The sequence below is a fragment of the Hyperolius riggenbachi genome, chromosome 4 (genome assembly GCF_040937935.1).
Source record: "Hyperolius riggenbachi isolate aHypRig1 chromosome 4, aHypRig1.pri, whole genome shotgun sequence".
Taxonomy (NCBI): domain Eukaryota; kingdom Metazoa; phylum Chordata; class Amphibia; order Anura; family Hyperoliidae; genus Hyperolius; species Hyperolius riggenbachi.
The window spans coordinates 487,171,945-487,186,244 of NC_090649.1; the positions used below are offsets into that span (position 1 = coordinate 487,171,945).

The window sequence follows — 14,300 nt, forward strand, 5'->3', positions numbered from 1 at the left end:
GGGGTGGGCATTATAACATAACCCTGTTTGAGACTGGTTCTCTTTAGAATTTTAGAAGTAATGTTGCATTCTGTAAACTCAGGCGTAATGTGCTGGTATTTTCCTTTGCAGAGTGATGTCATCCGTAAGCCTCAGGGTCAGATTGAATTGAATTCCTCCAGTCACATAGTGAGAGGGGACGGAAAGCAGACCGTGCAGGTAATGCGACATAGCCGTATAATCTATCAATGCTGTGTGTAATCCCTCCTAATCCTCACCTTCTATATGGAAGAATACATTCTGTTAGTGGAGTCATATTAATCCATGCCATGCATTGATGAGCTTGTTGGATTGTTGTAGCTCTGTACAATTAGAGGGGAACTGAAGAGAGAGGTATATGGAGGCTGCCATGTTTATTTCCTTTTAAGCAATACCAGTTGCCTGGCAGCCCTGCTGATCCTCTGCCTCTAATACTATTAGCCATAGCCCCTGAACAAGCATGCAGCAGATCAGGTGTTTCAGACTTTAAAGTCAGATCTGACAAGACTAGCTGCATGCTTGTTTCTGGTGTTATTCAGATACTACTGCAGAGAAATAGACCAGCAGGGCTGCCAGGCAACTGGTATTGATTAAAAGGAAATAAATATGGCAGCCTCCGTATACCTCTTACTTCAGTTCCCCTTTAACAAGCTGACATCATTGCATTCCAGCGGTTCTGGAGGTGTGGCTAGCTTACAGGGACAACAAAGGATGATCCGCATATTCAGCAGTGATGCACTGGGAGACATCCTATGCTCATTCCAACCTGAATTATCGCTAATACCTTCTGTTTTAAGAAGGCCCATTTTTGTTTTGCATCCTGTTATTGAGGCAGAGTAATTTGCTCTGGTCTAGTCCTTACAGAACTCCATCTACTGCCTACTTCCAGTTCCTGCCCTGCTTGGCAGACAAAAAAACCCATAACAGTGGAGTGGATTGACACGCACAAAAAGTGGGGACTGGGGTGCGCAAGCTCAAAAGACCCCCGTACTGCAGGGTCCACGATCCAGGAAAAAGATGGCAATTAGCCCAGCAAAGCTTTTTGACATCTTGTTAATGCAATAAAAAGTGCATAAATACTAATTGGTGGTGCCAGCCTCCATCTTTTTTTTCTGTTTTGGAAGACAGGAAATGACATCACCATTGTTCACAATTTCCAGTGTGGATCGAAAGGGCAAATTTCTCCCATAATTATGGGGTCTGATTTAGTTTCTTGATGCACTGGGGGGTGAGGGTGGGGCAAACAGACATCTCTAATTATGTGCATAAGTGTGCTTTAAACTGGCTGTCCTGTTTTTTCCTCTCAGCTGGTGACAGAGAAGCGGACGTATTACCTGACAGCAGATTCCCCGAATATCCTGGACGAATGGGTACGCGTGTTGCAGAACGTCCTGCGCGTGCAAGCGGCCAGTATGCTGTTCACACAGCCAGACGTCAAACCAACTGTGAAAGGACTCCTCACAAAGGTCAGAAATGTGTAGCGCAGCCGATAAAATGTAATTGTACTGGAGATCTATACTTTGAGGCTAGGTGCACACATGGCAAAAACGCTAGCAAAGCAGGAAACACTGCATTTTTGCCGCTTATCGAAGTCTATGGGCTGTAGGGAAAAAAACGCATATGCGTTTTCTATGCGTTTTACAGTATGCGTTTCGCAAAACGCTGGTTCTGTTGCATAATATGCAGGATGGCTGCCAAAATGGACATAATAAAAGTCAATGGGAATGCAATGGTATGCGCTCTTCATGCATTTTTCATGCATTTTTATGCGTTTTTGCTTAAAAAAAAAATTGTATAGTGATGCATTTTCTCTTCCTGTTGTCTTTCTAGTGATTTGCATAAAATGCAATAGAAAAACGCATGAAAAACACATGTGCGTTTTGTATTACGGAACCGCAAACGCGTGAAAATGCATGCAAAATGCAAACGCACAAAAAAAAAACGAAATGCACATGCCAAAAAACGCTACCTTTCACGCTATGTCATATGTGAACCCAGCCTTAAAGAGAAACTCCAACCTAGACTTGAACTTTATCCCAATCAGTAGCTGATACCCCCTTTTACATGAGAAATGTAATGCTTTTCACAAACAGACCATCAGGGGGCGCTGTATGACTGATTTTGTGCTGAAACCCCTCCCACAAGAAGCTCTGGGATGGTACTTTTGGCAGTTTGTTACAATGTAACAAGGTTCACAGACAGGAAATAGCTGTTTACAGCTGTCTCTAACAGCCAAAACAGCTAGCAGCAGCTACATAACCTGCCCACAGTAAAACTGTCACCATGTAATAAATGTCAGAATGTAAATCGGGGAGAGGAAAGATTTTACAATGAGCAAACACTGACTAAATCATTTATACATAATTATGGTAAAAAATGAAGCACTTTTTTTACTACATTATTTTCACTGGAGTTCCTCTTTAAAGGATACTGCAGCCGAAAGGCTGCAGAGAGATAAAACCTGCATTGTGTAGGTAAAGAAAAGGACATACTCACCGCTCCCCTCGCTCCCCGCCGTCGGGTCCCGCTCATCAGTTGGCTGATGGTGTAATGGTGAAGGGCTCTGCCTCTGACACAGGAGACCAGGGTTCGAATCTCGGCTCTGCCTGCTCAGTAAGCCAGCACTAATTCAGTAGGAGACCTTTGGCAAGTCTCCCTTACACTGCTACTGCCAATAGAGCGCGCCCTAGTGGCTGCTGCTCTGCTCTGGCGCTTTGAGTCCGCAAGGAGAAAAGCGCAATATAAATGTTATTTGTCTTGTCTTGTCTTGTCTTGTCAGCCACAGCTCCCGGTACTGGCCGTCTCTCCTGACCCCTGACCCGGACATACTGCGCCGCACATGTGCAGTATGTCCTGTAATCTTCGCTTCTGGCGTCGCATCATGAAGTACACTCCCCCGCCTCCTGCGTGTGCGCTCCAGTGGCTCCATTATAAAGCTAGCATGTAGGCAGCGAGGGGAGCGGTGAGTATGTCCTTTTCTTTACCTACACAATGCAGGTTTTATCTCTCTGCAGCCTTTCGGCTGCAGTATCCTTTAAACTGGGATTACACCATACAATTTTCTGTTATATTCTTCTGTTAGATTTTTCTGTTAGATTTTCTGTTAGAATGCATAATTAGATTATTTTCTGTAGAGAATGGTCATTATCTCTGGTGCATTGTCTTCTGGTTATCTCCTGCTGAGTAGAACAATTCTAAGGGCTCATTTCCACTATCGCGAATTCGCATGCGTTTTTCGCATGCAAATTCGCATAGCAATGCAAGTGAATGGGACTGTTTCCACTTGTCAGGATTCCTTTGCGTTTTTCTGTGCAGAAAAAATTCGCATGGCAGAGCCATCAGAATTCGCATACCGCATACCGCTATGCGAATCGCATACAATGCATTTAATAGGAAATTCGCATGAGGTTTGGGTATGCGAATTTTCATGCGAATTTTCATGCGAATTCGCATAGAAACAATGGAAAAGCACACCAGCACTGCCATGGTTAAATTCGCATACATATTCATCCATGCGAATTCGTGTGCGAATTCGCATGAAAATTCGCATGGACCCGCATGCGAATTTTGCACCCGCATGTGAATTTTTACCGCGGCGATTCGCACCGCACAAGTGGAAATGCAGCCTAATTGCTTGGCAGATAGATGGTAAGATAGATACATTTTACAGCATGTTGAATTTAGAGAATCTAACAGAAAAATCTAACAGAAAATAGTATGGTGTAATCCCAGCATTACACACACCTACCAACTTTCTGAGATAAGAAAGAGGGACACAGGCCACGCCCCTGCCACACCCCTAACCACACCCCTGCCACACCCCTAACTACACCCTCGGCACACCCCTAGTCACACATACTATAAAGATTTCCTAAGTAAAATATGTTTTATAATTCAAACCACACTGGTCCTTTCTATTCTGGTGCATTTTCCTTCATATTAACATTTGAAAATAAGAAATATATCAATTTAAAGGATGGGGATAAAGTTTAAAGTCAATTAAACACATTTTCAGTAAAAAAATACATATATTCGCATAGATCTGTCAATCAGTCCAGAAAGAAATGAGGAAGAAAGAGGGACAGAGGCATTGGGTTCCCAAAGAGGGACTGTCTCTGCAGAAGCGAGACAGTTGGGAGCTACGCATTTACAGTATTTATGGTCCAGGCAAAAGATACAGCAGATTTCCCAGGTGACCTGTATTGGAACATTATCTGTTGTACACCTTAGGCCCAGTGCACACCAAAACCGCTAGCAGATCTGCAATACGCTAGCGGTTTTGGGAGCTGATTTCAGAGCGATTCTAGGTATGTTTAGAGAGGTTTTCTAAACATACCTAGCGGTTTTGCGTGCGTTTTTGTGTAGCAGATTACACATACTGTTACAGTAAAAGCTGTTACTGAACAGCTACTGTAACAAAAATGCCTGGCAAACCGCTCTGAAGTAGCGTTTTTCAGAGCGGTTTGCGTTTTTCCTATACTTTACATTGAGGACGAAACGCTTCCGAAATCCGCAAACGCGCAGCAGGAGGCGCATTTGTGGCTTGGCAAAAACCGCAAACCGCCGGTGTGCACCATCCCGTTGCAATACGTTAGACAAGCGTTTTTATAGGCGGATGCGGCCGGCGGATCGCTCCAAAAACCGCTCAGTGTGCACTGGGCCTTACACATGCATCGTTTACTATACAGTGCTTAGCATTCTAGTTATACAAAAAAAAAAAAAAATAGGCTCGTAGCAAATTATCTTCAGCACTCACAATTCACCTGGCACGGTTCCTGTTACTAATAAAGAGTGCACCAGACAGTGAAGCATTCCCAGGTGACAACCGGTCCTTTTGTTGGACAGCAGTGTCACCTGATGCAGAATTGGATTGGAAGCCAGCGAATGACTGCTCGCTGGCTTCTACAGTATGTGGATGGGTGGGGCCAGCACTGCTATTCTCTATGCGGGCCGCTGATATTTAATGGTGCAGTGGGCAGCACCTGTAGGTTATACATTTTGTGTTGGGGGGCCAGTGAAAAAGCCTCAGGGGCTGCATTCTGCCCGCGGGCCGTAGTTTGAGGACCACTGGGTTAAAAGATAGAAGAAAGATCTTATGAGAAGGTGTTAAAAATATCACTTAGGGGAAAACCCAGGAGAAAAAGTGAATTACATATGAGTGACAGGTGTGTCTACCCCGGATATCTTACCTAATAGTTATTGAAATGTCCTACTAATAAGATTCCTGAAACATGGCCGTGTTCCATGACACAACTGTTGCGACAAAAAACCAAGAATGTTCCACCGGAATCCACATCTGAACAACACTGAAGCCAATTGGGAAATATGTTGGAAACTGAACATTGGAAGTGCAGAGTGTGCGGAGTAATGGCCGGATATTGTCTTCTCAAACAGCTCAAGAGATGCTCAAAAAAAATAAAGAGAACACAAAAATAAGACATCCTAGATCTGAATTAAATATGCTTGTTAACCACTTAAAGAGAAACCGTGACCAAGAATTGAACTTCATCCCAATCAGTAGCTGATTCCCCCCTTTCCCAGGAGAAATCTATTCCTTTTCACAAACGGATCATCAGATGGGTCTGTATGGCTGATATTGTAGTGAAACCCCTCCCACAGTGTAATGTCAGGACCATGGTCCTGACAGTTTCCTGTCTGTGAACCTCATTGCATTGTGGGAAATAGCTGTTCACAACTGCCAAAAAGCAAGCAGCAGCTACATCACCTGCCAACAGTAAAAATGTCACCATGTGATAAATGTCAGAGTGTAAATCAGGGAGAGGAAAGATTTTACAATGGGCAAACACTGACTAAATCATTTGTATATAAATATTGTAAAAATAAAGCACTTCTTTTATTACATTATTTTCACTGGAGTTCCTCTTTAAGTACCAGCGGTCTCCGCCCCCTTGAGGACCAGAGACAGCTGATACAAAAACGGCAGAACACAGACGAATAACGACGAATCACCACACATACCCACTGCAATCGCCGTCACCGCCGCATGTCGGGAACCTGGGCCCAGGGACGGATCTTGGGGGGGCAGGCGGGTATCTTGCCCCAGGCGCAGTTTGTTGAATTCTTAAAAACGCAGAAAAATGAATGGCAGTTTAGGCGCCAAAACCTAACCTTTAGGCGCCAAAACCTAACCTTGCACCAGGCGCAACTTGGTCTTGATCCGTCCCTGCGGCCCGCCACTCTGCCGTCTCTATGACAGCAGAGTTCCTGTGAGCCGGTCAGGAGCTGCTTTCATTGGCTCCTGGCCCTGTCTTTCAATGTAAGCCAATGGGAGTTCCTCACATTGAAAGACAGGGCCAGGAGCCAGTGAGCTGCGATGGGAGACAGCGGGGATTCAGCGGCGAGATCGACGGGAGCGTCGAAAACGGCGGATATGATTTGATGATTGATATTGTATAGAAGTGATTGGAAAATTGTTCAGAAAAGCGGTTGGTAATCAGAACGGACCTGTCGGAAATAAACAATTCATCCCGTCAATCTGAGGGGAAATTGCATGGTGTGTACCAGGCATGAAGGTCTCACTTACCAAGATAGGTTGGACAAATTGGATTTATTTAGCTTAGAAAAAAGATGCCTAAGGGGTGACCTGATTAACGTATAAGTACATCAGAGGGCAATACAAAAGCTTGGCTGATTAGCAATTTGTCCCTAGGCTTTTACAAAGGACGAGGTGACATGATCTGCGTATGGAGGAAAAAAACGTTGTTGCCATCTATTTAGGAAAGGGTTCTTTACAGTAAGAGTTGCTAAAATGTGGGATGTTTTACCAGTAGGAAGTAGTGGGATGCGAAAGTTTGGGCAACCTTGTTAATCATCATGATATTACTGTATAAATCGTTGGTTGTTACGAAAAAAAAATGTCAGTAAAATATATCATATAGGAGACACACACAAGTGAAATGAAGTTTATTGGATTTACAGAAAGTGCGCAATAATTGTTTAAAGAGACTCTGTAGCATCAAAAACCTCCCCTGGGAGGTACTCACCCCGGGTGGGGGAAGCCTCCGGATCCTAATGAGGCTTTCCACGCCGTCCTCTGTCCCACGGGGGTCTTGCTGCAGCCCTCCGAACAGCCCCGACTGTAGACTCAATATTTACCTTTGCTGGCTCCAGCGGGGGCGCTGTGGCGACTTTCGGCACGGAAATAGACGGAAATACCCGATCTCCGTCGGGTCCGCTCTACTCTGCAGGCGCCGGAAACTTGCGCCTGTGCAGTAGAGCAGACCCGACGGCGATCGGGTATTTCCGCCTACTTCGGAGCCGACAGATGTCAGAGCGCCTGCGCAGGAGCCGGGAAGGTAAATATTGACGTCACCGCTGCACGGAGGGCTGCAGAGAGACCCCTGAGGGACGGGGGACGGCGTGGGAAGCCTCATTAGGATCCAGAGGCTTCCCCCATCCGAGGTGAGTACCCCCCAGGGGACGTTTTGACGTTACAGTTCCTCTTTAAATAAAATTAGGCATAAATTTGGGCACTGTTGTCATTTTATTGATTCCAAAACCTTTAGAACTAATTATAAGAACTCAAACTGGCTTGGTAAGCTCAGTGACCCCTGACCTACATACACAGGTTAATGCAATTATGAGAAGGAGTATTTAAAGTGGATCCGAGATGAACTTTTACTCATTGCATAATTGTGTTCCTTTCCTATTGTTTATAGGGCATTCCTCAAGCCAAATACTTTTTTGTTTTTGTTTTAATACTCTAATTCCCTATAAACTGAACAAGCCACGCCCACAGGTTTTCAGAGAGCAAAGGCACTTTCAGACAGTAGCAAGGGTTCATGGGAGCTCAGTCTGGGCAGGAGGAGGGGGAGGTTTTACTAGCCAGAGATTTCAGAGGTAGAGGGGAGGAGGAGGGGGGATTAGGTTTTTTTGCTCAAGATGCAGATAAGCCTGCCTCTGTGTAATGTTTACAAACAACATGGCTGCTGTCATTGTATCACAGGAAGAAATAATCATATTCGATTGAAGCGGTTTGCAGCTAGATTTGCTGTGTAAACTATCTAAACTTTATATAAGATATATAGACCAGTTATTGTTATAGTTAGTTTTTCATCTCGGATCCGCTTTAAGGGGGTCAATTGTAAGTTTCTCTCCTCTTTTAATTTTCTCTGAAGAGTAGCAACAGAGGGGGTCTCAAAACAACTCTCAAATGACCTGAGACAAAGATCGTTCATCATTATGGTTAAGCGAAAGCATACAGAAAGCTGTCTCAGAGATTTCAGCTGTCTGTTTCCACAGTTAGGAACAAATTGAGGAAATGGAAGCCCACTGGCTCAGTTCAAGTTAAGGCAGTGGCAGACCAAGAAAAATCTCGGCTAAACAGAAGCAACGAATGATGAGAACAGTCAGAGTCAACCCACAGGCCAGCACCAAAGACCTACAACATCATCTTCCTGCAGATGGAGTCACTGTGCATCGTTCAACCATTCGGCACACTTTACACAAGGAGATGCTGTATGCGAGAGTGATGCAGAGGAAGCCCACAGCACAAACAGAGCTGCTTGAGGAATGCTAAAGCACATTTGGACAAGCCAGCTTCATTTTGGAATAAGTTGCTGTGAACTGATGAAACTAAAATTGTGTTATATGGGCATAACAAGGGGCATTATGCATGGAGGAAAAACAACACAGCATTTCAAGAAAAACACCTGCTACCTACAGTAAAATATGGTGGTGGTTCCATCATGCTGTGGGGCTGTGTGGCCAGTGCAGGGACTGGGAATCTTGTCAAAGTTGTAGGACACATGGAATCCACTCAGTATCAGTAGATTCTGGAGACCAATATCCAGGAATCAGTGACAAAGCTGAAGCTGCGCAGCGGCTGGATCTTTCAACAAGACAACGACCCTAAACACTGCTCAAAATCTACTAAGGCATTCATGCAGAGGAACAAGTACAACTTTCTGGAATGGCCATCTCAGTCCCCAGAGACCTGAATATAATTGAAAATCTGTGGTGTGAGTTAAAGAGAGCTGTCCATGCTCAGAAGCCATCAAACCTGAATGAACTAGAGATGTTTTGTAAAGAGGAATGGTCCAAAATACCTTCATCCAGAATCCAGACTCTCATTGGAACCTACAGGAAGCGTTAGAGGCTGTAATTTCTGCAAAAGGAGGATCTGCTAAATATTGATTTCATTTCTTTTTTGTGGTGCCCAAATGCACCTGACTAATTTTGTTTAAACAATTATTGCACACTTTCTGTAAATCCAATAAACCTCATTTCACTTCTTAAATATCTCTGTGTGTGTCTCCTATATGATGTATGTAACTGACATTTTTTACCATAACAATCATGACGATTTTTGCATGCCACTGTATGTACCTTTACTGGCTCCCGCACTGGTGCTGTTGCAGCTCTCGGCTGGGAAATAGTCAGAAATAGACGATCCCAGTCGGGTCTGCTCTACTGAACGGACCTGACTGGGATCGCCTATTTCCACCTATTTTGGAGCCGAGAGCTGCTACTGCGCCTGTGCGGGAGCCGGGAAGGTAAATATTTACATGGTGGCCGTGGATCGGCAGCAAGATCACCGTGGGACGGAGGGGGACGGGGGAAGCCTCGATGAGATCCAGAGGCTTCCGCCTCCCGAGGTGAGTACCCCCAGGGGCATTTTTTATTGATACAGATTCTCTTTAAATACTACAACACATGTTTCTTTACTGATCTTTCAGAACATATTACAAGAAAGTGAAATGTGAATGTAATGTTTTGTGATTTTTTTTTTTTTTTACTCAGTGGGTCATGTATGTCTTCGCATGGGAACCCAGGACAGTGAATCACCTTAATCGGCCCTCAACATCTTCACTGAGCCATTCTGTTTCTAAGCTGTTTTATTTTTCACATTTTTAGGTGAAGCACGGATATTCCAAGAGGGTTTGGTGTACGCTGGTTGGAAAAACATTATATTATTTTCGCAGTCAGGAGGAAAAGGTGAGCGTAATTCTAAACTTAGCAAATTCTCAGGAAGGTTAACAAAAACGTATTTATAAAACAACCCACAAGTTGTTTATGGCCCTTTCACATCTGAGCCCGTTTTGTGTGTTTTAACGCAGTTTAAACTTTGCGTTAACCAAGTTAAAATGAAACTCCATAGACTTTCATTACCTTTCACATCTGATGCTGCATTTTAGTGCGTTGCGGTTCGATGCACCTGGTAGCTTTTTGCACCCGGGAGCTTATAATCGTTGGGAGCCAGCGATTAAACAAAATTGAAGAGTAACTACCGCCGCTTACTGCATCACACAGCAACATCGCGATGACACGCCGCAGGCCATAACGCGTGCAGGAGATCGACTCCTGTACACACATCCAAACAATCTGCCCAACCATCATCTTAACTTAGTCTGTTGGAAGACAGCTGGCCGTGTGTACGGCTGGCAAACAAGACGACCAACTGATAACAGGAGGTTTGCCAGATCCAACCGGTGGATCAATCTGCACAACTATCTTGCAGGTTGGCTACATGGGTACAAGTCGTTTGAACAACTTTGTTGTTTTTGCATGCGTACATTTAGTGCAGTTTGTCGTTTAGCTTTCGCAGCAGTATTTAAATAAGTTGGTTGTTTAGTTGGTTGGCATGTGTGTACCAGTGGCGTAGCTAAGGAGCAGTGGGCCCTGATGCAAGTTTTACATTGGGGCCCCCCAGGCACTCTATAAATAACAATTGATACGGCGCACCAAAACCTGCCAATGGCAACTACAGTGTCAGAGGTGCAAGAAGGGGATGGGGAGCAGCTTGTTACTGATTACCACTGTTTAAAGTATCTATAGAAGTGATTATTATGAGCACAGGACCGATAGAGAGGTAATACTGTAGTTGAGGGAGGGCCCCTCGAGGCCCCTCTGGCCCAAGGGCCCTGATGCGGTCGCAACCTCTGCAACCCCTATTGCTATGCCCCTGGTGTGTACGTAATTGTCGTGCAGTTGTTTTGTGGTTGGTTGTCCATTATGCTGGACATGTGTATGAGCCTTAAAGAGAGACTGAAGTCTCCCAAAATACATGTTTTTCTTTTAAAATCTCTTTAACATCATTACCCTAACTGAAACGCTGCATCCCCGCGGCTGCACACTAACTAGATCCCCCCAAACTCCCGAAGGCACATTGCGGGGGGGCGCTTCTGTGAAGAGGTGGAGCTTTGGGCTGTAGCTCTGCCTCTACACGCGTCTATCAGCGCATATCTCCCCCTCTCCCCGCCCCTCTCAGTTTTCTTTCACTGAGAGGGGCGGGGGAGAGGCGGAGATACACACAGATTGACGCGCATGGAGGCAGAGCTGCAGCTGAAAGCTCTGCCTCCCAAGCAGGAAAATCCACAACCAAGAAAGTCGTAGAATTTTGCCCGGCAATTTGGGGTAATTTAGTTAGTTTTGAGCTGCGGGGATGCAGCGTTTCAGTTAGGGTAATGATGTTAAAGAGATTTTTTAAATAAAAACCTGTATTTTGAGAGACTTCAGAGTCTCTTTAAAGGGAACCTAAACTGAGAAGGATATGGATTTTTCCTTTTAAAATAATACAAGTTGCCTGACTCCCCTGCTGATCCTGTGTCTCTAATACTTTTAGCCACAGCCCCTGAACAAGCATGCAGATCAGGTGCTCTGACTGAAGTCTGACTAGATTCGCTGCATGCTTGTTTCAGGTATGTGATTCAGGAACTATTGCAGCCAAAGAGATCAGCTGGACTGCCAAGCAACTGGTATTGTTTAAAAGGAAACATCCATATCCCTTTCCTCCAAAGCTGTCCTCCATAGTGTTTGTTGGCTGAAGGACCATTATAAATATGATACTGTATTTTACTCCATTGATAAAGGGAAACTTTTGAAAAAAAATGCAAAACGCAAATGCACCATAAACGCATGAAAAACACAACCGCATGTGCATACATAAATGCACCCAAGAATGTAGAAATGCAAAATGCAGAAAACACATGGTTTTCTGTACTTCCTAATGTGCTGCAACCTAATTCAGAGAGGGGTAAGATTTCACAATGTGCAAATACTAAGGGCACTACGGGGGGATGCACTACGGGGGCTTGCAGCAATCGCAAAGTGACCGTGATTTGCTAAACTGAGAAACGTCATGACAATTCCAGGAGAATTGGTGATTTGGCTACTTAAGCCACTGATGCAATTGCTCTGGGATCGCTGTGCGTTCGTTAATTACTATTCCCCCTCCAGGCCGGCATGGACTCGGGTAAGATGCACTTCAGCTGACAGTTATTGCTGGCGGCTGAATTGCACTGTTGTTTCTTTTCTCCCCATAACTTGGGCTCCGTCTTTTGCCAGCGCCCAAATTACCCTCTGAGTGCCGCTATTGCTGTAATTCACATTACAGGCTATGGTGGCGCCCAAATGTCCAGCGCCCTTTTTGACTGGATCAGCGGCAGGGACCACCCCCATGGGGATCCACTGGCAGAGCGCTTTTCCTTTTGCCATGATCAGCAAGCGCAGCAAACGTGCTCCTAGTGGGCCTTGCATCATTTATAAAGTAATCTTCTTTTTAAAAAAATAAAAAAAAAAAAGCTATTTTATTCATTAGAAAGTGACACTAAAAAAAAAAAGAGAGAACAACTATTTTTTTTCATTGAATTAAATTTGGTTAAGTTCCTGTTTGGTAAGAAGCTGGGTATAGATCACAGCGTTGCTGTAATGAGGGATACGTAACAGTTTTGCTCATCTCCTGCCTAATATATTGTGTATATTCCATCTAGTTTCCTTTGGGACAAATTAAGCTGTGGGAAGCTAAAGTGGAGGAGGTAGACCGCTCCTGCGATTCCGATGAAGATTATGAGACCAACGGCCGCAGTTTATTGTCCACGCATTACACCATCGTTATCCACCCCAAAGAGCAGGACCCCACATACCTCCTCATCGGGTCCAAACATGAGAAGGTGAGTATTCACAATGTGCGATATTGTAATGATCAATGGATCCCTGGCGGGTGTCCTCCGAAGTGTATGTCCCCCTCCTCCCTCCCATGTGCCTGTGGGCATTGCTGAAGGCTCTCCAGTCATGCTGATGCGAATCTTGGCCTCCTGTTGTGTGCGGCGTCACAGCGAGCGTCTGTACCACGTGACATCAGGCGCATGTAGTGACATGTCTTCAATACTCCACACAGGGGGGAAGGGGACACATATACAATTGGGGGGTGGCAGCTAATCCAATGCCAATCACACACCTAGAGGGTTTTTCGGTTACAATGGCCAGTCAGGCCGTCTATTCTAAGACTCCACTGTGTGTACAGACGCCCTGATTCTTCCTGGTACACCGCCGAACGGTCCAGAGTGCCGGATTGTCTCGGCAAAGCACAGGCCGGGATCCTTCTATACAGGAAATGGTCCTGAATTGTCACCCATGAGATCAGGTTATGATCTGTGTGTGACATTTTTTGGGCATGTGTATGCACCTTAACTCAAGCCTAATCATATAGCGGTGTCTACAAATAACCATACCACCTAAACTAACCTAATCCAAACTCCTATGGCCCTAATGCTTAGGTAAGTATATCTGTTAAATTAGCCACACTTAAAGCCAGATTGTCAGCCACAAAACCGAATTCCATTTACCCACTGCTCTGTGTTTATTATGCAGCCTGCAACCTGACCCTGCATTGCAAGCATTCCAATATAATCATAAATGTGTCTGCAGAAATGAATCTTATCTCAGTTAGCCTGGCTCTATTCTGGTACATTTCCGGTGAGAAGGAAGCACCCCTCTCATATTCCTGCTCCTCATTGATTGGCTGAGGGCAGTACAGTGTGACAGGAGGCTGATAAGGAAAATGAATACACTTCACCCCTCTGCAAAAGCTGCTGAAATATGATCTATGCTGTGCTCACACGTGTTTACAATGCACTTTCTAGTACAGAGCTCAGTGGGGAGGAGGCCCACACCATTTCATGCAGGAGAACAAAAGAGTAAGGGAGGAAATTACTGCCTCTGACTAAAGCCAATCCTGATGTAAAGATGGAAAATGCCTGGAACAGTTTTCTCATTATTTACTATATAAAATTCACTGAAGTTAGAGCGTGGACAGTTCAATACATATAGTAGAACAAATATTTACTTATTGTATATATGTGTTTTTTTCCTGAGGTAGTATGGCTGTTTTAATGCTTTAAAGCGGAATATAACCCTGCATTTCAACTTTGCTCTAAAACATTATTTACAGCATATTATATGCAAAAAACATTTTTTTTTTACTAGACCAGCATTGGAAGGGTTAAACACAGAGGTTTTAAGTTCGTGGAGAGATATGCAGA

The 14,300-nt window shown here is 44.6% G+C and overlaps 1 protein-coding gene across 1 annotated transcript in view; it reads left to right on the forward strand.

Moving 5' to 3' along the window:
• Window positions 1–14,300, forward strand: part of PLEKHH2 (pleckstrin homology, MyTH4 and FERM domain containing H2) — a 229,527-nt gene that overhangs the window by 153,336 nt on the left and 61,891 nt on the right. The window contains exons 14-17 of the mRNA XM_068279711.1: window positions 112–198; window positions 1,326–1,484; window positions 9,895–9,975; window positions 12,750–12,929. Of these exons, the coding sequence (XP_068135812.1) occupies window positions 112–198; window positions 1,326–1,484; window positions 9,895–9,975; window positions 12,750–12,929 (507 nt within the window). The remainder of the gene's footprint in view (window positions 1–111; window positions 199–1,325; window positions 1,485–9,894; window positions 9,976–12,749; window positions 12,930–14,300) is intronic.